Source organism: Lycium barbarum, chromosome 10 (assembly GCF_019175385.1).
Source record: "Lycium barbarum isolate Lr01 chromosome 10, ASM1917538v2, whole genome shotgun sequence".
NCBI lineage: Eukaryota > Viridiplantae > Streptophyta > Magnoliopsida > Solanales > Solanaceae > Lycium > Lycium barbarum.
Genome location: NC_083346.1, coordinates 39187915 through 39212876, shown reverse-complemented (window position 1 = coordinate 39212876; position 24962 = coordinate 39187915). Strand labels below are relative to the sequence as shown.

The 24962-nt window shown below is 35.9% G+C and overlaps 1 protein-coding gene across 3 annotated transcripts in view; it reads right to left on the bottom strand.

The window, feature by feature from the left end:
• LOC132616152 (protein CHROMATIN REMODELING 20) overlaps window positions 1–23124 on the bottom strand; it is a 40357-nt gene extending 17233 nt beyond the window's left edge. Inside the window, exons 1-14 of one of the 3 annotated variants that reach the window (XM_060330760.1) lie at window positions 22835–23124; window positions 22684–22746; window positions 21916–22011; window positions 21386–21478; window positions 18650–18840; window positions 18304–18556; window positions 13141–13254; window positions 12808–12891; window positions 8979–9476; window positions 8452–8750; window positions 7708–7801; window positions 7416–7631; window positions 3092–3211; window positions 2445–2611 (exon numbers count right to left, since the gene is read on the bottom strand). In XM_060330760.1, the coding sequence (XP_060186743.1) occupies window positions 2445–2611; window positions 3092–3211; window positions 7416–7631; window positions 7708–7801; window positions 8452–8750; window positions 8979–9476; window positions 12808–12891; window positions 13141–13254; window positions 18304–18556; window positions 18650–18840; window positions 21386–21478; window positions 21916–22011; window positions 22684–22746; window positions 22835–22963 (2417 nt within the window). In that variant the 5' untranslated portion in view covers window positions 22964–23124. Of the gene's footprint in view, window positions 1–2444; window positions 2612–3091; window positions 3212–7415; window positions 7632–7707; window positions 7802–8451; window positions 8751–8978; window positions 9477–9628; window positions 12787–12807; window positions 12892–13140; window positions 13255–18303; window positions 18557–18649; window positions 18841–21385; window positions 21479–21915; window positions 22012–22683; window positions 22747–22834 lie in introns of those variants that run through there. The other 2 variants (XM_060330761.1, XM_060330762.1) reach the window with 2 other exon arrangements.
• Window positions 23125–24962: the final 1838 nt, after the last annotated feature.

The window sequence follows — 24962 nt, the reverse complement described above, 5'->3', positions numbered from 1 at the left end:
ATATTAAATGTACCAAATGTCCTTTAATCTTGTGGTCTTAAACATGTCATGTGGAAAGTTGGAATTTAAGAGTTTCTGAAAAAGGAAAGAGGCATTCTTTTTTAAACGGGCTAAAAAGGAAAGTAAGACAAACAAATTGAAATGGAGGGAGTATGATTTTCTATGAAAGACACCCAATCCTCTATGCCTACAGGGATCACATGGGTGCACCAAAAGGAAATCAGTTCCTGAGATGTATGTAGTCCTATGTACTATCAAAAGCTCTACTATTTCTCTCTCCAAATAATCTACATAATTACTAGTGGAGCACTGGAGCAACATCCATGACCTACAACTTCTCTTCCGATCTCTAAAGGTCCAGCTAAACAATACTTCTTTGACCGTGTCTGGCATCGCATATTGAAGACCAAATCAATTGAGTACTTCCCGCCACATACTAGATGCCACGGGGCAACGTCTAAAAAGCTTAAATTGTTGGAGAGAGCACACTTTTATTTACTTAATTATATTCTCAACACGTCCCCTCACGTGCGGGGCTTGAATATATTTTATGAGCCAAGCACGTGAAGATTTTTTTTGATAAAGCGTAGCGGTGAAGCTCAAACTCAGGACCACTGTCTGCTGTGTTACCATGTTGAAGTGTGTGGCCACCTAATCTAAAAAGCTTAAGTTGTTACAGAGAGCACATTTTTATTTACTTAATTATATTTTCAACACTTCCCATCTGGCAAGCCTTGGTAGATAGAGTTACCTAGTAGGTAACCAATGGAATTAGTCGAGGGCTCGCAAAGTTGGTGTGGACACCATGGTTATCAAAAAAAATGAAGTCAAATTTGCCCTGTTTTAGGCATCGGGAAATTGTTGATATAAATTGTTGATATAAATTTACCACTATAAAGGGAAACACGAGTTCCATATGAAGATACTTGGTGCAGTGGATGTTCTTTTGTTCATAACAACTGTTGTATTTCTTTTTATGGAACTAGTATTAGTACCTGCGCGATGCGCGAAAATATTGAAGAATATTATTCCTAATCATTTTAGTTTGCAATATATTTTGTCCAAGCATGTTAGATTATATTGCCTTAAAAAGTTCAACTCTCATATTGTTTCTCAATAAAATCTAATCCCCCCCCCCCCCCCCCAAAACCCAACCCAAACGATAACCAAATCTATATGAAGTAAAGATATCGAATCATATAATTAGCAGTAACTTTTATGTTCCATATTTTCTTTATTACATTGTTCTCTGTTTAAAATTATTAAATTGTTAACATGGATTGTTGCTAGCTTATTATTTGGGTTAATATACTTATCGAGTGCTCCTCTTATTAATATAAGATAGATAACTATATATATATATTTTGCTTACTCATGAACTTTTTTAAGTTTTGAATGTTTATTCTATTGTTCACATATCTTCAATTTTTTAAAATTTATGAACTATAATTTGTGTATTATTTAACTACTTCACTATATTCTTAAAACAAGTTCAAAATATAAATATCCTAACGTATGTCTACCCCATCCCCCACCCCCTCTCTGTACAATTTGCTACTGTATTTTAATTAGTTTTACCGATAAGCAAAATGTTATCATATTTAAAACTAAAACATGACTTTGATTCAACCAAAATATAAATATAGAAAGTTATTTTATTATTTTATCATAAAATCTACTGACATTTTAATAATAATTATTTTTTGTACTATGCGCCATAGGCAATTGATTTTTCTTCTCTTTTATTTTAAAATATAGAATGATGAGTTTAAATTTTAATTATTTAGATTTCTATATTTTAATGTTTTACTGTGTTTATTGAATTCGTTCATTATTGAATATTTTGGCCTTTGACTTTATCTATTGAGATTTTAGTTACATGGTATTATATAATTAATGGCTTTTCTCGTTCTACTTAAAAAACACTTTCTTAAAGTAACCAGTTCAAAAAAAAAAAATACTTTCTCATCTAAAAAGGCCGCAACCTTCTATATTTTTACACTATACATTATATAGCATCTCCAAAAACCCCGTACATATCTCCAGAAGATGCCTGTGCCCAATTATCCAACCAGGTGTGCTTAAGACTATATCGCAAACAAACATAGGGTTGACGCAACCAGAGAACTCACTCCATCTTTCAAACATCAAAAATTCCATTAGTCCATCTTCAGCCTTCAGAGAGTAACGAACTAGCATATTGACCACCTATAGACAGCTACAGGAAGAAGTGGCCCAAAAAGAAGAGAGCAACAAATAGCAATGATCAGACAAATTGACCAACAATACACACACCATCCATGAGCTACTTACAGTAATCTGCTGCTAAGTGTAATTCGAAGATATTAGCACTGAGGATTTAACAAGCCTGAACAATCATATGATTTGAATTAAGGACAAAACAACTCTATACGAGCCTAATAACAGTTAAGATGATGAGAAACCTTGGAACATCTTCAAGCATAAAGACACGAAGAGGCTTCATTTCTGATGGTCTCCATTTTACAAATTCCTGCCGCCAGTTATGCAGAACACTTACAGGTGTGACTATGAGAGCAGTTTTCAATCCTAAATCCACACTTCTCATAGCAGCATACAAGAGAGAAATCACCTGTAGAAACAATTCAAATGAAAGATTAACCACCCAAGGTTAACAGAATGATAAACTCTTCCAGTTTCTTCAAAAAGCATCAGTTTAAAAAATCAAAAATCTGAAGAGAATACAGCCCCTAATTTATCCATATTTCAAGTGAAAGTTAATCTGATATGTCGAATTTTTAGGTGGCTGACTACTGTTTGAAAACCTTAACTGTCCCCAATCCGTCAAACTTAACTGCCAGCATAAAACAAGTAAAATGAATGCAACACATAGTTCACAGAAACAGTGTTTTGTCAGTGTCTCTCCCCCTTTTTTACTGAGTAAAAACATGTGGAACCAGGCAGTGTTAAGAGTCATATACAATCACACAGAAGATGAGAACTTCTAAATGTTTAGTACTGTTAGGAAACAAAATGATAATTTAGTCACAATCAGACCAAAAAGTGGAAATAGGTCACAGAAATGTGATAACGTACTTCAGCCAAATAATACCTGAAACGTTTTACCAAGACCCATAGTATGAGCTAGGAGGCAACCAAGACCTTTATCCCCAGACTTGACTTTCCTGATAGATTGAATAATATTTTCCCACATAAATCGAATCCCAGCAACCTACAATGACAAAAGTGAGGAGCCAATACTTACATTATCAGAAATTTCTACAGTACACGTAACACTATCTACTGAATTTCGCGTAAGCTATATAATGCAATCAACAAGATTCTACTCACATCAAATTAGTAAAGCAAGAATAGATCTTAGTTTGTATTTCCATTGAATCTTTCCATTGATTCATAATATGAATTAGGGAAAAATCTATTACCTGTATATGTAAGATTTAACTCAAGTCAACATCCACCATGCTGTCTATCCATAGGCATCAATGTATAATCTAGCAGTGAGCACTTAACACAAAGTAAACAGGCTGTCCTAGTTCTATGTTTAAAACTATGCTGCTCGGACTCTCCAAAAATGATGCCGCACCCGTGTCGGATCCTTCAAAAATGCATTGCTTTTGGAGAATCCGGCACGCACCCGTGTCCATTTTTGAAGAGTCCAAGTAACATAGGTTTAAAACAACATATATACCACGTTGGCAGATGTTGAGTAAATATTGAAGTGACAGAGTGGGAACTGAACTCAAAGAAGAAAACTGAAACAATGTATTGGAAAACTCTTCTGGTTCCATGCAGAAACCTGCAGCTAGTTGATTGATTGATTTCTGTTGGATTACCATACCGAAGAAGCAAAAAAACAAGAAAAGGAATGGCTCAGAAAAACTGTAACTTTTTATCCACTTTTTACATATCTTTACTTTTATCCTACGGACTTGGCTGGTAATGTCAAATTATGATTTTCTCTTTTTTAAATGAAAAATGTCAAATTATGATCCTAGTTGAGATGTCAGATTTGGTTACAAAAATTCAGGGTATATAGCAAGTACCGGATAAGGGTACAAAATATTTGCCTATGCAAATGATATGAATTTAGTTGAGTTTACTTGGGTATAATCTATATTATATTAAAAACACGAAGGGCCTTAGAAATGTTGATTGGACTTTTTGCCCTGCATTAAAAGACTCTACAATAGACAAAATTGTCATTTAATAATATTTAGGACTTTAAAATCAACTAAATTTATTTATTAAATATTTCCTTATTTGACTAAAAGTCTCAATATAAATGTATAAGTTGTATTAAATCCTTTAAAATCGGCGCTTACTAAATAACAACTTTCCATGCATCTTTTTTCCTAAAATTGCATAGTACTCTTCCTTTTTTTTCCTATAGAGTTCGATCACTTAATTCCTTTTAGGCATAAGACTCTTTTTTTTTCCTCCCATAACTTACAGATTTTTTCCTCAAAATTAAAATGTAAAAAATTATATAAATACTTGGTTTTTTCTTGATAACAATTGCAAATTGAAAAATTGTCGCGGTGATCTTTATTTACAATGTCTTATATATGATTATCAATTTAAAATTGACTTCTTTACATATTTAAAATCTATTTACCCTTTAAAAACACTGGATAAATTGTCATTTATTTATTTTTTCAATATATAGGGCTTTGAAATCAATTAAAATTTTACTTATTAAATTCCTCCTTCTACAACAACAACAACATACCTAGTGTAATCCCACAAGTGGGGTCTGGGGAGGGTAAGATGTAGGCAGACCTTACCTCTACCTTGATGGGGTAGAGAGGTTGTTTCCGATAGACCCTCGGCTCAAAAGAAACATAGTCAATGCAGTAAATTCTTCCTTCTGTGAATTAATAATAATTACAAGTTAGGATATCAATCTCGGAAACTAAAATCTACCATTTAAAAATAGATTTCACACTGGACAAAATTGTCATTTAATTATTTTTCCTAATATATAGGTTTTTGAAATCAAATAAAATTTTACTTATTAAATTCTTCCTACTGTGAACTAATAATAATTACAAGTTAGGATATCAATCTTGGACTCTAAAACCTATATGAAGTAATATTACGTACTATAGTAATTAATTTAGCCGTGTTCCCTTTACTTCATCTTTCCTTGTTTAGAAGATGCTCTAACTTTCAATTAAATCATATTTTGGTTCCCTTAATGAGTATAGTATCTAAGTTCATTGTTTTAAAACAAACAAATACGGAAAAAGAAACATGAAAAAAGTACTCCTAAATATTAGGATTGAGCAAAAATAATTTTGAAGGAATTATAATTATGTTAAATTGTTCAAATAAGAAAGATTCTATAAAATAAAATTATACTTAATTTTGAAGTTCTAAATATTAAAATTTCTTTCATAGTTTAAATAAAAAAAGATTTGATATTCAGAATTTAATTACGTGTTAGATACTTCAAATAAGAAAAAATTCCATATAAACAGAATAATTCATAACAAACAAAATATAATAAAATGCTAACATTAACGTAAGAATGAAGTAATAGAAGAAAAAATGTATTGCTCCTACAAATGATAACTTCCTGTATTTTTTATATCTTAAGTTATTTTTCTTATATTTTTTATATATTAAGTAATTTTGTAATAAATTAATTCAACATTAGTCAATTTAGACTTCATATTATCACTTGTCGACTCATTATTCCTATGTCTTTGCTCCCACAGATGATAACTTCCGGTATTTTTTATATCTTAAGTTATTTTTCTTATATTTTATATATTAAGTAATTTTTGTAATAAATATTAATTCAACATTAGTCAATTTAGACTTTATATTATCACTTGTCGACTTTTTTCTGTAGTGTTTCTTGTCAAATGACGTAGGCGCTTTGATCACGAGCAAAGCACATACACTGAAACTAGTTAGTATAACTAATGGAGACACCGCTTTTTCTAATTAAGTGGGAAAACAAAAAAAAAAAACTCTTTTCCTAGTTAAAATTGAACTTCAAACCAGTTAAATGAAAATGGGGTTGTAATATTGAAAGATGTCTGGTCACAATGCAGTATACCCCAACATTCCACTCCAAAATAGCAAAATCTTTCAGTTTCTTTGGTTTAGGGATTTCACATTCAAAGTAGTCTCTCTATCTCTCCCAACTCCCCCTACCACCATAAGATGATTTAGTTGCTAATCTTTGCCATGGATCTTTTCAATCTTGGCTATAATGTAAAGTAAAGGTCTTCTATGCCAAAAGTATGAATGATTTGCCAGAGATTAACTAGTTGTAGACAAGATAGGAAAATAGGTATAATACTTTCTTACCATCTATTCTAGGCGTGACCAACAATTAAAGGATCAAACTCTCCGAGACCTTGACTGAATCAAACACAAAATCCATACCAGTACTAGGATCTGATAACGATCCCATACTGGCACTAGGATCATGTCACGAGTGCTCCTCATCAAAGTGAAGGGTCTAGATAATGAAGCATTTAGCTGGTAAAGAACAGAGGACAAAAAAGGACTTTCGTCATTTGTTTGCTATTCAATATAAATTGGGTGTCCTACGTTACATGAACTTCAGCACAGGTCTACTTGCAGCTACGTGTAAGCAACTATCAAGTACGGTTAAAAAAAAAAAAAAAGGTACCCACCACGTACCTTGAATATATAACAAGTTTTTTAGCATATTTTGAAATGATACGCTTGCTAAGCACGAGTGCTTCAAGACAAATGAAGAGTTTGTGCAACACAGTGGTGGCCGGGGATTTCCAATTGGAATGCTATTTCTGGCATTACTAGGAGGGCAATTTGTTGTCGATAAGTGAAATATGATACTGTGTTGCTTCAAAAGTAACTGTTGTGGGTTTATTGGTGAAGACAAAGGAACCGGAGGCTCACAGCGCCGCTCGGTAATTATGAACAGAAGGTTAGCTAAACAGAAGTTTGTTCAATAAATAACAGTGAAATCCAGTTAATTCAGTTTAACAAAACAAACAACCCTTGTTACTCGAGTGCAACATCCTAAGAAGCATATTCTTTTCACGGCCTAGAATCATAAAAGAGGAAGATGACTGACTATAAGAGATGCTCAGAATACTTAAGTGCCCTTAGGGTGACATGTCGAAAAGCCATGTCACCTTTTAGATGTATAAGCTAGGTACGATGCCAAAAGTTGAATGTCATCTTCTTTATGTAAGGAAATGACAGAAAGTAGACATGAGACAAAAGATCATAGTCATGAAGGAAAAGGGAAAAAGAGAGTAAACTTTCTCATTCTTGCAAGTTCCAACATACCAAAGTACTATTCAATGACTTAAAAAACTTCAAAATATCATATGTCATACTGCGAAATCAGTATACTACTTGAGAGGGCGAGATGTTAACACACACAAGACCAACAACTAATATTAGACCTGGTGAGATTTCAGTTTTGATGAGATGCTGGGCGGAATCCTGACAGCCTCTTCTCCCTCCTCCCTCACCACATTAACTATGTAACCAGTTTCAACATCACCAAGCATTTCTAGGCTACCACTTTCATACGAGCTTTTGCAACAATCCGCAGAATCCATGAACATAGTCTTGCTCGAAAATTTTGCCCCCAGAGATTTGAGGCGTTCTTGGCGTTCCTGCAAGTATGCGGGCATTAATAGATGCCTTGAGAAGCAAGCAATGACAGGAACATATGATCGCTTGGACTTTTACCTTTTCAATGGCAATTTTCCTTTTTGTCTCCTCCCCTAACTCAGTATCATCAAGGATTCTTCTAATTTTCTTTTTACGTCTTCTCTTGGTGCTGCTTCAAGAAAACATAGTCCTTCCATTATTTTATTTTATTTTTATAAGAACATAGTCATTCCATTATTCTCAGTCTATTTTTTTGTAATACAGAGATGAAAATCGTGAACACACTGGAAAATAAGGAGGTTCACCAAACATTACAGAGCATAGACACAAACATAAAACTTTTAAGTCCATATGGGTGCAACAGATTTAGACCTTCATACGTGAGGCAGGAAATACCGTTCTTTTTCAAACTAACCCTGCTACAACATGCTTCAGAAAAACTCTCATTTGCGCCATCAAAAACCCGCGAGAAAAAGTGAGTAGGAGAACAGGAAACACATCAAGCATTAATACTCCCTCTCACAACACTAATCACTTAGCAAGAGACACAGCATTTTCCAAGACCTCTGTGAAACTGCTAAAAATAAAATCTATTGATCTAGAGTATGCAAACTTCTTTTGTAAGACCAATATGCTACATGATAGAGTTGATGAAATCACGAAACTAGAGTAGCTTGCTCAGGCACAAATTTTGCATGAGCTTAATTGATTGATTGATTGCCTTATCATGATATAGAAAAAATAAAGGATCAAATCCTAAAGATATGCAACTTAACGGATGTCGGATACACAGTTTACATGATTATCAACCATATGATGTACCTTTTATGCCCATTGACATCAGCATCTGAAGCATCTGAGTTATCTGAATCCGTGTCTGTACTAGAATCTACCAAACCTTGAGATTCCATGATCTTCTCCAACACTGAAACCAATGGATGCAGGATACTTGGGGAGCAACAGCAGCATTGCCAACCAGATGTTTTAATTCCCAACAAAATTTCTTCACCAAGGTTCCTCCTTATACACACACTACAAAATAACCTTTTGCATGATTTACAACTTAACAGATCACTGCAACGCCCACACCATCTGCAGTAGCATTCTGAGCAATCAACATCCTGTACAATGTTAACAAGAAATAGAGTGAGAGAAAACAGACCACTGTGAATCATTACATCTTGTTATTGGACAGAATTTAAAGTCAAAGAACATTAGTTTAAAATAATAAGAAAAGGCGTGCATAGCCATGATTACAAACAGCCAACACTACAGCAATCTCTTAACACATTTAAACATAACTTTGAAACTATCTTCAATATAACTTAGCAAGAATGGTTAAATTTTACCTGCATCTTTGCTTTCATTGAAGTTTTGCAGTCCAGGCAAACTATAACTTTCAAAAGAGGATGTGCGCGTACTTCAACTGCCACTTTATCACAAGCAGTGCAGCGAAAATTTTGCTTCTCATTGCACACAAGAAGGGAACTAACCGGAAGCACATTATCTCCATCCTTTTGTGGATTTGACTGATCTCCTGTCTCACTCAAACTGCATGCAGGAGACAACCTTTCCCCAGGATGATCCTCCTCATCACTATCTAGTGTAGTGATCCGATGATCCTCCTCATCACTATCTAGTGTAGTGATCCGAGACTTTTTACTCTGCGGCTCCATTTCTTCAGAGTTGTGAAAACGTTTCAACCCTTTGGCCTCATCATCAATTTCATGTAGCCATTTCGAAGTGGCATCGATAACCAATTTGACTTCATTGCTTTTTGGTGCATCCTCATCATCTTGAGACAAGGAACCATTGATGTCATCTGTTGTTTCTTTCTGTATCTCCTCCTGGTTGAACATAAGAAGTGTACCAAATGAAGTAGAATATAAAAGAGGAAAAGCAAAAAACTATGAATGGATCAAAGAAAATCAAACAGCCAAGCTTATGTAATCAACTATTTTTCCAATTTGATTGAAGATTTTGCATAGCAGTTTGTTACCTTCATCAATATCACTGCCTGAAGGAGAAGGCTTAAGGTACAGAGTGAACGAGTGAACCTCAATAGTTCTTTTGTACCGTAGTCATATGTAATCACAACAATGCAATTTAGGATAGCACACCCACTTAGGTACATTTCTGTACAAACTAAAATGAGTAACACAAAGTTCAGGTTAACTTTCAACCTTTTTTCTTTTCCAATTTTGAAGGGCGTATAACGCTAGCTACTCTTCAGAACTCTTACCTTCTCATTCTTCAGCCTTACTTTTAAGAGAGAAAACGCTAGCCCCCAAGCCTTTGGTTTATTGGTAAGAGCACAGCTCGTGATGTATAGATTAGGCGCAAGTCAAGGGCTCACATCTCACCGCAAACAAAAGCCTAGTGTTTATGTGGATACAGGTAGATGCCCAATTTCCCCCGAGTTTCGGACCCTGCGTCACTGGCCCTCGGTGATTTCTCGGTTATCAAAAGAAAGAGATAGAGAGAGAGAACTAAGAGTTATCCCCATGCATGCCTTTTATAATCCGAACCATCACATCGACAATGGGAACCTTTAGGATTTGGAAAGGGGATTCCACCATTGGAAATTCTCTCTTCTTCAAATTTCAACCTTTGGGAAGAAGCTCAATAGCAAGACTTTTCTCTGTTAAGTCTGTTTACTGGAACCTGAACTATAGAACAACCTTGATGGAGATTTGGCCGTGGAAGCTCATTTGGAAAGTAAAAATCCCTTTCAAGGTCTCTTGTTTTGTTTGGTTGGTTGCAAGGAGAAATTACAAAGAAGAGTTTTTCAGATTTGTTCAAGATGTTCCTTATGCGGTCAAGATGGTTAAACCAATAAACACCTTTTCTTACACTGCAAGACAACTACAAATCTGTGGAACACGTTCTTTTGTATCCTTGGTATCAATTGGACTATGCCTAATACTACTGTGGAGCATCTCAAATGCTGGAAGAGTGTAGGGAAGAGAGGTGGAGAAGAAGACTGGAGGCAGATCATCCCAGCTTGTGTTTGGTGGACAATATGTAAGGAAAGGAAAGCTAGAATTTTTTAGGGCTCTAGTAGCTCTATCCAGAAAGTTAGGATGAATTGTCTAAATCTCTTCTATTTTGGTGTAAACAAAATTTGTGGGGGGAGATAGGAGACCTAGTAGATTTAATAGGACAAGTGTAAGTGTAAGTTTTTGTTGGGTGCTCCTTATACTTTTGCTGTAAAGATTTCAATTCAGCTTCAATTGGAGCTGAATTTTACTGTGAATACAAGTCATTACCAACTTCAAAAAAAAAAAAAAAAAAAAAAAGAGGTAAATCCTAATCCAAAACTAGTGGTTTCATTATTCAATTGATATGAGTAAACTAAATTATGGATTGAGTCAATGATAATGAGTTAGAATTTGAATCATTGACAATTGGAGTTGATGAAATTAGGAGAATTCATGGAAATTCTTGAAGGAGGTAAGGATGTGTGAATAGCAATTGGTGGATTAATGCCAATTGTAATAACCTTGGGTAGTTAGCCCTAATTGAATATAAGGTGAAACAATTGGGAATTTGACTATAGCTTGTCCCAAGAAAATAGTTACGATATTTTATTTTACTTTTTGAAACTGATAGTTCCGATAATTTTCAAATAAATAACACTTAAAATTGATATTGATTGATTCAAAATTGTTGAACAAGCAAATGGTTAGCCCATGGGCAAGGAAGCTAGTAATGTGAGAGGTGGCTCTTCTTTAGCTTGCTTTTTTTGAAAACTTACATGCTTTGGAGATTGTTTTCCTGCATTAAAGTCAATTATTGCATTGTAACTAGTAATACTAATGATATGTTAATTAACAAAAAAAAATAATAATAACATGAGTTCAGTTATAATGTAGAACTGTTGAATATTCACATGAAAATGATTTATGGTTATTCGACGTTATTATGCTATGACCAAGTGATTGATGTATGTGTTTGTATCATGTGCGTATATTGAGATAGATATAATGGTAGCAACATTACCCAAATACCATTATGTAACAAAGGGAATGTTAGGCCTAGTGCACCTCGATAGTGATGATACAATGTTGTGTGTCCAGTTTTAACTTTAAGAGGAAAAGAACTAGCAAGTACCAACAAGTGTCATATACACTAAGGGGTCGTTTGGTTGGAAACAAGTTATCCCAGGATAAGTCACTAAGGGGTCGTTTGGTTGGAAACAAGTTATCCCAGGATAACTTATCCTGGGATTAGTTATTCCACTCCCCCACAGGGATAAAATAACACTACAATCCCGGGATTAGTTATACCGCGATTTTTTTATAATCCCGGGATTTTTTTATCCTTATCCCTCGTACCAAATGAGCCCTAAGACTTAACTAGACAGCCACATTGACGACTATAGTGACGGTTTGATATCGATTCTAGTCTTGGCTTGTAACTTGAGATGTAAAACTATTTTAATGAAACAGCAAGTATTACTTGTGTTAATTAATATGTAATGTTGACTTTTTAACCCATGTTACTTTGATTTCATGTTGTATGTGTATGCATATACTAGTCCCTGATAAAACGGCTATGGTTGAGTTATCCACTCATCAGCCGGCGTGACTAACCTCTTCTCATTATTTACAGATTCGCTAGCTGACATGGGTGCTACTACCCCAAACGTGTGACCGCTAGTAGAGAGTTCATCAGAGTAAGCCCCGCACTTGCTACGCATGGGCAGTATCTTTTTATTGTTTGGTTAGACCTTTTCATTATGATGTTTTGAACATATTCCTGGAGTTATACTCCGCTAGTCAGTCTTGAAGATTGTAGAACTGATTTTATGAGTCTCGTGTAGGTTGACTATTGAAAATTAATTGTTAGTGCCATTGATTTGTGGTTGGTGATATTGGTACATATCATTTGTGTCGTGGTGATTGATTCGCTGATAACATGATTGGAACTCTGGGTACAAAGGAGACTATCGGATTTTTGTTGTGAACATGGGTAGGCTGTCTAGGTGAACCAAGCTAGGCCGATCACAGCCCCAAATTGGGCCGCAATGTAAAGTCCCTCTGATTCCTCCATAGAAGTAGTGTTTTTCCAGAGGTCATATTTTTAGCTCATAATAGTTCACCCTCAAATGCAATGGTCCCCCCACTTTTCGGAACTTATTACTCTTAAAAAGATACTTTAACGCATGCTAATTACCAACGTCTGTCTGTTCCTGTGTCTTCTCTGTTTTAAACGTCTCTGAAGCTTCAGATCAGTTTTTAGATCATCTTCCTCTTTAACCTGGAAGACATAGAAGAAGAAAAACTGTCAAACTTTGAATCAACAGCGCAGAAACAACACCAGAAGTTACCTTTCATCAGCAGAAAAATTGAAATAAGACACAAACAAACATTGTGCTCTTTAAAAGAAAAAGAAAAGAATGTGTTGAGGGGAAAAAAAAAGTGCAATGAACATCTCACCCGGCTCCATATTTTCAAGAAATGCAGTATCAATGTCAAATAAAAGAACTAGAATATACCATCCACAGACCTTCTTAAACTTCCTCTTCTGCTCTTCAGAAAGTTTTAGCTCTCTTTCATTTGCAATGGCATCTGCAACAAATGGATCAACAGAACTGTCTTCAATATCATCAATCTCCTCAACCTGCGATTGGATTGCATATCAGCCCAATGAAACTTTTTAAGTAGTTTCCCAGATGAATTAAATAAAAACGAACTAAATAAAGACCTCTGAAGTAAACAATGGCATGCAGGAAACACAGAACTGTTATAATTGTAACACCTCGTGCCTTTAATTTAAGCTATGACCATGATCCTAGACTTAGAAAATCAGATGGAGAATGTTGGAGTTGAAATTTTGCTGCAGTTCAGGAGACCAAGTTTTACGTCCAAAGTTACAGACTGTAAAACAGATTACGGACCGTATCCCGGTTCGTAAAAAGGCATCAAATCCACTTTGGATTCTGGAAATTTGACATGGAAAATTACGACCACAATTGCGGACCGTAAAATGAATTACGGCCCGCACCGGTGACCGTAATTAAGGAGGTGTTTTACTGGACATTCTGGAGATTGACATTGTTAATTACGGTCCGATTTTTACGGACCGTAGTTTGGTCCGTAAAACTCAATCCGCACCAGAACCTATAAATACCTGATTTCAGTTCTAATTTTTATTTTTACAAGTCCCTAAACCCTAGAACGACCTGTTCTTCTCCTCCATCACCAAGAACACTAAGGTAAGTCCGTTCTAATCATCTCAAGTGAATTCTAACATACGTTATCGATTATTAAGCATGAATTCAATGTTCTTAACCTAGGGTTTTCAAGAAAACCCACCTCAAGGTTCAAGACTCAAGATTTTGGGAATTCTTCTTCAAAGATTCAAACTTTCTCAAGTCTTGGGAGCAAACAAGGTATGTAGGGCTTCTATCGACGTGTGGAAACATCTTTGTTCTTCCCCACGCCACGTTCCTCCATGATTATACAAGAGTTCACCAAAACTAGGGTTTTAGACATGTTCATGATAGCCCTAAGTCTATATATCATGATGTACCATGTTTCTATACGTAGTTCGTTATTGCGTTCTTGATATTCCATTTTGATTATTGAGAATCTGTCCGTAATCCATGAGAAACCCATCCTTTGTATTCCATGGGTTCTTACATGCAAGTTATTAATTACTATGTTTATTTCATAAACACTCTACATGTTTACACGTTTTTCATGCAGTATATTATGTAACTACAACCATGTATAATGCAAGTCACGTTTTATGAAAAACCATGGGCTCAAATGCCACCTATATTATGTTCATGTTTTTGGGAGTTGCATAGATTACCGAGAAGGCTTTATGCCTGAAACTACACTAGCCACCGTAGGATAAGGATCGCTCTGCCCATGTTTAGGACGATTCCTTCATGCTTTATTAATTGGATCCTTTCATGCCATGTTTATATCTTATACCCCTGGCAAGGTATGAGAGCTCTGCTGGTCGGGTCAGGTACCAGACTCCACGTACCACGTGGTGATTCATGTTGTCAGTTATATTTATGTGCTCCCCACTTAAAATGTTTTTACTTATGTTATATATATATATATATATATATATATATATATATTGATATGTATTCATGTTCATGATCAGGTTTCAATTTCAGTTTCAGCTCTCATCCTGATATTTCATGTACCATGTTTATTTCATTCAGTTGTTTTACATACCAGTACATTCAATGTGCTGACGTCCCCTTTTTATTGCCCGGGGCCCTGCATTTCACGATGCAAGTACAGAGTTACAGGATGACGCATCTGCTCAGTAGGATCATCCACGTATTAGCTTTTGTTGGTCTTATCCGTTATCACATAGCACTCGGGTAGCATTTCTCCATTTTTTTATGAGTTAAACTTTTATTAGGAAAAAACAGTATCAGTGGAAGTACAAAGATAACGCTGGCTAAACAACATTACAAATCTAAGCACTCAAGCATGTCCGGCATGGTCCGTATATTCAATATAACATTTCCATCTGCCCGATAATATAAATAATGCAAACAGCTATATTTCACCAACTGAATGTGCTCCTTTTTTGCCTTCAAAACACCCCTTATTTCTTTCTTTCCATATAGTCCAGGCTATGGTAAGAGGAATAGCTCTCCAGATCCTTTTTTGGTACGCTTCTGGAGATGCAGTTTCCCAACATTAACATTTCTTGAACTTCATCGGACTTGTCCAGAAAATGTCAAAGGTAGCAGTAAGCATGGACCAACACCTGCCAAGTAAACTAACAATGAACAAAACTGTGATCCACAGATTCACAGAGTTTCTCACATAAATAGCATCTCTTATACATGATCCAGCCTCTTCTCACCAGGTTTTCATGAGTTAGACATGCTTCATGGGACACTAGCCAACCAAAACATGCCTCTTTTGTTGGGACTATACTCTTCCAAATCACCTTCAAAGGCCACTTTGCGACCATCTTATTTTGCTTCTGTAACATCTTCATTTATCACATTCTCTTAGAACATCAAGCCTAGAGATCTGAATTGTTTGCATTAGGCACCCCAATTCCAACCTAGTCTCACCTCAAATCACTTTCCTTATCAAGATAATTAGTCTTACTTCTACCTATTCTAAAACCTTTACTCTCTGGAGTACATCTCCATAGTTCAAGTTGTTGGTTAACAATCTTGCTATTTTTGCTAATTAGCACAATATTTTTTTCATTTTTTTAATAACCATGGTGTCCATGCCAGCTTGCACGCACCTCAACTAATTCCACAGTATACCTGCCACCTCCCGCCAACAACAGGTACCATGTAACTCTATCCACCAAGGCTAAGACAGATGAAAAGAAATCACCTAGTGTTTTTTTTTTTTTTTGACAATGTTAACATTAATCACCTAGTGTTTTTGTCTCTATTGGATTTGAACCTAGGACCTCATGGTTCTCAACCCACTTCATTGACCACTAGTCACACCCTTAGGTGCTTATTAGCAGAATATTGTTTGAAAATAGCATACAATGGAACCTCATCTTGTATATTATTAGTTAACTCATCCATAACTAGGGTAAACAAATAGGAGCTAAATGCCAGCAGCCTTGCTAGCTTCGTCAATTAGCACAATATTATCAGCAAGGACCATATACCATGAAATGTCATAATATATAGTTTTAGTTAGCTCAACCATAACTAGTACAAAAAAGAACAGGATGATCCCTAGTGTAAAACCACTGTTATGGGAACTCACTGATACCTTCTACCACCGTTCTCTACACTAGAGATGGTTCCTTCATACATATCTTTTTTGCCATTTATATATCTATTACAAATTCCTTCCAAGAAAGTATATTCATTTTGAAAATTTCTGAACTTAATTGAACTCTTAGAAAAAGGCGGGTCTAGCTAACTTTTAACTTTCAGTAACTTTTTGTTAATTTAATGACAAGCCTACAATTACTTTGTTATATTTTTCATTACTAGAGATCGCTCAATAAGTTGGTGAGGTAAAGATCGCTCAACAAGGTTTTTTCCAATTTGTGCTCTTTTAAAAATAACGTTCAAGTCATTTCCTTCCTTTATTGTTCTTTTACATATCATGTCTTAAATCATTTTAATATTAACAAACTCTCCACTATCCCTTCAAGGAATCTGTTCATACTTCATAATTTAGGGGTGTAAATCGCGAAAGTCGGATCGCGGGCTGCTCAAGCTTGCTCGACACATAAGGTTTCAAGCTTGAACTGCTAGAATATGGATACAACAATCTCGAGCCTCAAAATACCCAGCTTGAAGTTGAATGACATATAGGCCAATTTGACTTTAAATTTTTGTTCAATTACAATCTTTCTTCTATATCACAATCAAGAACCCCTCGATCACTATCCCAATACATAAAATATAAGGAATTCCATAAATAAGAAAATATAAAGCACTTGGTTAGTTCTATACACTCAACACACTCCAAACTTCAGGCATCATCTGTTTCATCGGTTCATCTTAAAACTCCTCACCTCTTACAATAATAGTCACCCCATTTCTACTCAACTTCCTAGTCTCACTCACTGCTTCATTGCATCCTTTTCTTTTAATAAAGATAGTATCTAGGCTAGCTTGGCACCAGTATAGATATATAATAACTCTGCCCACTTAGGATTAGGCAAAACGAAAAAAAAAATCACGTTAACATTTTTTTCTCAGAGTACCATTATCTCCTCCTCCCTTTGCACGTCATGACAACTCCACGCACTAGCTTCTCATGGCTCCACTCACTAAATGCTTTCTTTGTTGATGCTAAGTCCCCTCCTAGCATTATCTCACTTTCTTCTCCATCTCTGAAACCTCTTAGAAGGTAGCTCTTTGAATTAGAGAAGTGTCGCTATCTATATTGAGACTTTTCTTTTTTGAGTAGCTGATCGGAGGATATTTAGTTTAGGTCTTTGTTATACCATGGTTGATTGAAGAAATTGATATACCTTGGTAACAATGATGGTGTTCTGTTTTTTGTGTCTTGAGCATGAGTTGCTCAAATATAGCACCAAGTCAAGCTCAAACCTTACAAGAATTGGCACAGTCAAGCTCAAGCCAGCTAAATCTTTTTCTTGGTTTTTTCTTACTCGGCTCAGCTTGTATACACCCCTAGATGGGAAATCTGCGTCAAATCCTCCCTACACCAACGATTTTGGAGAACTTTAAATTTCTCACTCTAACTGCCCAAATTATTCCAAACATTTATTTTCCTTTCTCCCTCGCTTCTTTTGGCTGCAGGAGATCAATGAGTCCCATCTATTCACGCTCAAATTCCTCTGTGCTCAGGAGACACAATTTTCTTACATTGCTCATTGGCAAGGGAATGTGGTCAATGTTCCTTCGGCCATGTGGTATTAAGTGGACAGGGCCACTGTCTGTAATGGAGCTTGTAAGATATTAGGCAGCGAGGGAATGGAAGAATGTAAGTCGTGTTTCTGAGATGGCTTACGTGAGATAGAGTGGTATTAAAATAATCACTGCGAGAGGGTAAGGAAGAGTGAAGGTCAAGTTTCAGATGCAACCTCACTGAGATATAGCAGTTGCAACTGAGGCGTGCAAGGCTAAATTAAATGAAAGAATGTTATCGGTGAATTAAAATGAAAAAACATGCAATAAGGGTATGTCTCCCAAGATCATAAAAAAAATACATAAAATTGATTCACCTCGTCAACTCCAGGAAATTTTAGTCCCAGTTCAGCAGCTTGCTGTGGTGTACTAGCGAGGTAAACAGAGGCCCAATCTTTGCTGCCAAATGAAATAGTACCCATAGATGAAGATGGGTTATCAGAGCATAATTTGCTGAAAGAGCCCCAATCTACATCGTTGCTCCCTCCCTGAGCCTCACAGCCTTCATCTCCAGCAAGTTTTTTTGCCAAGAAACCACTGGCACCCTCCTCCAAGACTTTTCCATGTCGCCTGCCCCATAATAAAGCCAGTGGCCAAAGTCAGAGAACACAACTTGATTACCACTGAGTTAGTAACTGGAGAGAGATAGGTGGAGTCACTTGCCTTCTTACAGGTCTGTGGATTTGAAGATACTTCTCAGCATCAGCAATTGCTCCAGTGACGTCATTTGTCAACTCAGAGCCAACCCACTGAGTCCTGTTTTTCCATGCTTCAGTGCAGCAACCATGAGGAGCCTGACTCTCTATCCACTTAAAGAGATTTGGGAGTTCAATTCCAGCACCATCCAGTTGTTCCTAATCATATCAGCATGTAAAATAATTAAGTAAGAAATTAGAGCTACAAACATCAAGCATACTAACAAGAACACAACATAACAGTAAGAAATTAAATCACATAGTAAAAAAGAAAAACAAAGTGGAGTTATGATCAACATAACAGTTCAAAGAGGCTCCAGTTAATTTATGGAGAACATACCTACCAAGTGAATGTTGAATGACATTTTTGGTTAAGCAAGTTGCTTGAAGATACTATAAGCAAGAGCAATTAAATTTAAAAATCCTCCGCAATAGGAAAAAGATAGCAGAGAGGAGCTACACAGTCTATTAACATGGACAAAGAAAACAGAAACAGTCAAAAGGAGTAACCTGGACACCCAATGCAAAAGCAATCCCACGATGGGCCAGCATAAAATTGCATGTTTTTTCTCTATCAATAAATCAGTCCTTTTTTTTTTTTTTTTTTGATAAGGTAAAATTTATCAACAATTCAGTCTCTTCTCTTTTATTTTCCTTTCGAAGGGCCTGTATCTCGACCAAAACCAGTGGTTTTACAAGCGAAAAGTACAAAAAAGCGACAAGGTCCATAGAGCTTGAAGCGGAAAGCAAGAAGTGAAGCGCACAATTACATATATGAATTTAGTACTATTATAATAGAAGTGCAATTAAAAAACTAATGTGAGCATCCAACATACAATAATGTCAATACTAATAAAATTCCTCAAAATTGAGATTCAGAGAACAATTGCTTTTCTTTGGGATCACTTTGTGCGACACTATTTGTCATTACTATGCATAACTTCATCCTTAATGGTTATTTCTTTTCCAATATGATAAAGCCAAATGAAGGTGCACCACAGCTTAATAGTCAACAGCATATGGGACAGCGGACATGAAAAGTTAGAGTAATATAGGTAGCATGGAAGTGAATCCATGTGTGATGAGCAAAACCAGTGTACTGGGTAGCTTGAGATTCCAACACAGGGTACAACAAAGTCCGTACATTTCATATCTTAGCTTTGGCCCTTCCGATCAGTGAATGATGAGCTAAATAGTGTCTACTCGGTAATCTGAAATTCTAAAAAGGCCCATCAAACATCATTAAGTAATTAACTCTAGCTTCTGTGCTTTTTCAGCTTATAGCTAAGCAAAAGATGCGTGGAAAATTAAATGTAAGGTCAGTTGGGTGTTATCGTGTCACATAAATAGCAAGAAAACTGCAATTGATAAAGGACCTTTTACTGACCAATTAATTGTGGAGATTGACAATCAAACTAATGCAAATATTCAACACATAAACAATGATTGGAAATACTCTCTTCCGGTGGGACAGTTACCAGTTTCCAAAAAAAAACGCTCTCTTCTGGTAGGTTCATATGTTCTCATCTACTGTCTTCACCAGTTCTTTTATATGTGGAAAAAATTTGAAATAACTTAACCAGTTTTATATGCCTTGTGCTTCTCAAAAAATTTCATATGCCTTATGAAGCAGTTTCGTCAAGAGTTATTCCTGTAAGAATTAGTCTCTTTTGCCTTTTACATAAATATGTTTCAAGCTACTGTTATCTAATTTTGGAAACCTTCCAAATCAATGTGCAAAACCAAAACCTGGGGCTACAGCCTACAGTAAATCTACCCAAACCAGTTGCATCTCCTAAACCTCCCAGCATTAACCATGTTTAATTTCAGCATGAAATTCATAAATAATATACCAAGTGCCATTTCCGGTTGGTTGAGAAATTAATCGACTGCCTCCAAAAGGGGTGGTCTAACGGACGGACAGAGATTTGAATTTAGTAAATAGCAACAACAACAACAACAACAACAACAACAACATACCCAGTTGGATCCCACAACGTGAGGTCTGGGGAGGGTAAAGTGTACGCAGACCTTACCCCCACCTTGGAAGGTGAATTTTTATTTTTTTTTGATTAAGCACCGGGTGTCCGGGTCTCTTTGAGCCCCGACTAATCCCGGGTCTCTTGGAAGGTGAATTTAGTAAATAGCATTAGGTGAATTCTTCCTATTTACCTAAGCATTGTGGGCAAAGTTAGTCGACACCTATGCAGGCAGATTCAAATTTAATAGAAGAGGTACTAGGTGAATTCTTCCTAATTGCCTAAGCATTGTGGGCAAAGTAACTTGTGCTATGCTAGTGGGAGGTACGAGGTACCTCACCTCTCCACCCCTACCCCTACCCCTCGACCTCTCTACCCCTAACTCTACTACTACTGCTACTACTATTATTATTGTTATTACAAGAAAACTGTTGCAACGTCTCCCTATCAATTTAACTAAAAGCAAATGCTATCCTCCTTGTTTTCATGTACTTTGACCCTAAGTACATTGCCCAATACATAACTAGTGTAAACTAAACATCCTCAAGCATCCTTTTATCAAAAACTAGCAACAAAAAGATATCCCTTTTTTGTTCATTCAGAGCTTCCACATAACAAAGCAGGTAAAGCTCCTCCTTTTGTGTTTCCAGTCGTCTCTCAGGGCTGATTTAATTTGTAATGATAAAATCAACAAACCCATTTGACAGATAAAGAATAAAGCATACCCACAAATGAGCACTCTCAGTCTCCAGGTCATCGAGAGCACCTTCCCAATTTTCTTTGAAGGTTGCCATTTCATCAGCTACGGCATTTTCCAACTGAAATGACCAAATTCCAAAGGAAACAATATGGGGGTTAATAGTTTTATACACTTGAGAAAAATCAAAAAAAATATCAAAAAAAAAATGTAGGTGTTTGGCCATAGATTATAAATATTTTTTACTTTATTTGAAATTTATGGAGTTGGAGTTGGAGTTGAAAATGGAGTTGTGGTTTGTTATACTTTTTGCAACAAATATTTGGAATAATGTTCATGCTTAAATGTACTTAAATACAACTTGAAAAGTGAAAAGTGAGTCGGAAAAGAGGTTATAAGCTGTTTTCCAAATATGGAATACAACTTCAGTTGGATTTGGAATTTCATGGCCAAACACTGATTTTCAAATAAAGTGAAAAATTATTCCAGAAAAAAAAAAAAAGTGAATAATTTTTATGGCCAAAGGGGTCCAAAAAACGAGGGAAACCCAAAATGTACCTCATCTCCTGTAAGAGATTGTGCCAACTCTTCCCTAACATCAGCCTCCACTTTAGATAATGACTCTTCTTCTAAAGCCTCTTGAGCCTCTGCAGCCTGTAACAGTCATAACTCAAAAGCTAAAAGACAACCGCACCCACAAAATTCAAAAAAAGGGGCAGCCCGATGCACAAAGCATCCCGCATTAGCAAAATGCAGGGAAGGGCCGCAGCCTATCCTTATGTGAGCATTAATGGCTTCTTCCACATATCGAACTCGTGACCAATAAGCCACACGGAGAGGAGACAACTTTACCGATGCTCAAGGCTTCCCTTTGACCCAAAAAATTCAAATTAAAAAAAGCAGCAGCCTGGTGTACAAAGTATCACGCGATAACAGGGTACGGGGACGGGCCGCACCACAAGGGGTGCGATGTACACAGCTTAACCTAATGCAAGCATTAATGGCTATTTCTGCGGCTCGAACCCCTGACCTATAGGTCACACAGAGATAACTTTACCGTTGCTCCAAGGCTCCCTTTCGACCCACAAAAAGGGACAGCCCGGAGCACTAAGCTCCCGCTACGAGCGTGGTCCGAAAGAGGGCCGGACCCCACAGGTTTATTGTACGCAATCATATCCTACATTTCTGCAAGAGACTGTTTCAACGGCTCAAACTCTTGACCTCTCGATCACATGGTAGCAACTTTACCAGTTACGCCAAGGCTCCTTCTCGAACCCACAAAATTCAATTTTTAACCCAAAAAAAAAAAGGAATGAAATTACAAACCTTACTCTCAACTTCTATTAGCTCAGAAACGAGCTCCTCAATTTCCTTCTCAGTTAATGGTTCCTACAATCCAAATCAGCACATAAATAACCAAAAAGTATCACTCGTCCAACAAAAAATGAGACGGGAAATAGGTGGGGTAATGTTTAACCTCAGGAAGAGAATGTTGATCATCATCATCATCATCATCATCATCATTAATGAAACAATCATCAGAAGAAGTCTTTTCTACATGTTCTTGTTCCATTTCAATGGGTATTTTTTCCTCTTCATCTTCCATCTCTTTTCTTGATTTTCAAATTCAAAGGGAAAGGACAGTACAGTTGTTGGATACTGGGATTTTGGGGAACCTTAAAAGCAGTGTAAACAACTGAGAAAACAAAGGGGCTTTTAATTGGGACCTGCACGACGCCGTTTTCCTAGATGTCTTGGAGGTTCTTTCTACCACTCTAGTTCCATTTACATTAATTGTCCGCTTGTCCAATAGTTTAAGGTCAAATACTCATTAAATTTGGCCTAAATTATTAGTACCTGTTTGGCCATAAGAATTTTTCACTTTTTTAGGGAAAACGTTTTCTTGGCTATGGAAATTTTAAATGGAATTTGAAAAGCGCCTAAAAATCTATTTTCACTTTTTCAAACAATCAAATATTCTTTGCATAAACAATAATCAAACGCAACTCCATCTTCAACTACAACTTTAAAATCCCAAATAAAGTGAAAAATATTTGATTTTCATGACCAAACGCCTACTTAAGTATTCCCTCAGTCTCATATTATTGGTCGCTTTTTTTATTTACACGCTCCTTAAGAAATATTCCTTCTGTCCTAAAAGAAGTGTCATTTTAGCAAACAGAATTTGTCATAATATAAGTGTCACCTTAGGAATTCAAGACAAAAATTAGCATGTATTTGAAACTACGCTCTTAGAATTAAAGAAGTAGTCCTCTTTAATATTGTTTAATTCTAAAGAAATATCTAATAAATAGGGGTAGTTTAGTAAACTTCACATGGTATTTATTGATTTCTTAATGGGCGTGATTTTTTAGGGCAATTTGCAGGATTGCCCTTCGCTGGGAATGGTCTTTACTTTTTGCCCCTGAAATTGGTGGTCTTTAACTTTTGCCCTTCGCTAAAAATTCCTTGGTTTCGGGTTCGAACCGTCGCTCTAAAAAAATTTTAAAAAAATCACAAGGAAGAATTTTTGCCTTAAGGCAAAATTTAATCCAAACATCTGCCTTGCAAATTATTATTTTTTTACCGAGCTGGTGTTCGAACACATAACCTCGGGGTATTAGGCGAAGGCAAAAATTAAAGACCACCCCAAATGAAGGGTACTTCGCGCAAAGAAATAGATTTTTGGTAAGATGACACTTATTTTAGGACGGATGGAGTATTAATTACGAAGGGTATTTGATTAACTTTACCCTTATTTATATTTAAGTTATAATCTCTCTCCATTAAATGTTTACTCTATTTATGTGTCATCTCCATTAATGATAAAATTCTATTATGGGTAAAATAGGGGGGAAAATTAATTAAATGTGCCTTGAATCCCTAAAACGACAAATAATTTGACACAATTATTTTTAATAAACACGGCAAATAATTTGAGACGGAGGGAGTAACACCTTAATTAAGATAAGTATTTATTGAACATATTTCTGAATGTGAATAAACATTTGAATATGTTGTCTGGACGATGAAATCTTATAAAAATTTAAATTCGCAAGAAATTCGAATTATATCAAACAATCAAATATTCTTTGCATAAACAATAACCAAACGCAACTCCATCTTCAACTACAACTTCAAAATCCCAAATAAAGTGAAAAATATTTGATTGTCATGGCCAAACGCCTACTTAAGTATTCCCTCAGTCTCATATTATTGGTCGTTTTTTTGATTTACACGCTCCTTAAGAAATATTCCTTCTGTCCTAAAAGAAGTGTCATTTTAGTAAACAGAATTTGTCCTAATATAAGTGTCACCTTAGGAATTCAAGACAAAAATTAACATGTATTTGAAACTATGCTCTTAGAATTAAAGAAGTAGTCCTCTTTAATATTGTTTAATTCTAAAGAAATATCTAATAAATAGGGGTAGTTTAGTAAACTTCACATGATATTTATTGATTTCTTAATGGGCGTGATTTTTGGGGGCAATTTGCAGGATTGCCCTTCGCTGGGAATGGTCTTTACGTTTTGCCCCTGAAATTGGTGGTCTTTAACTTTTGCCCTTCGCTAAAAATTCCTTGGTTTCGGGTTCGAACCGCCGCT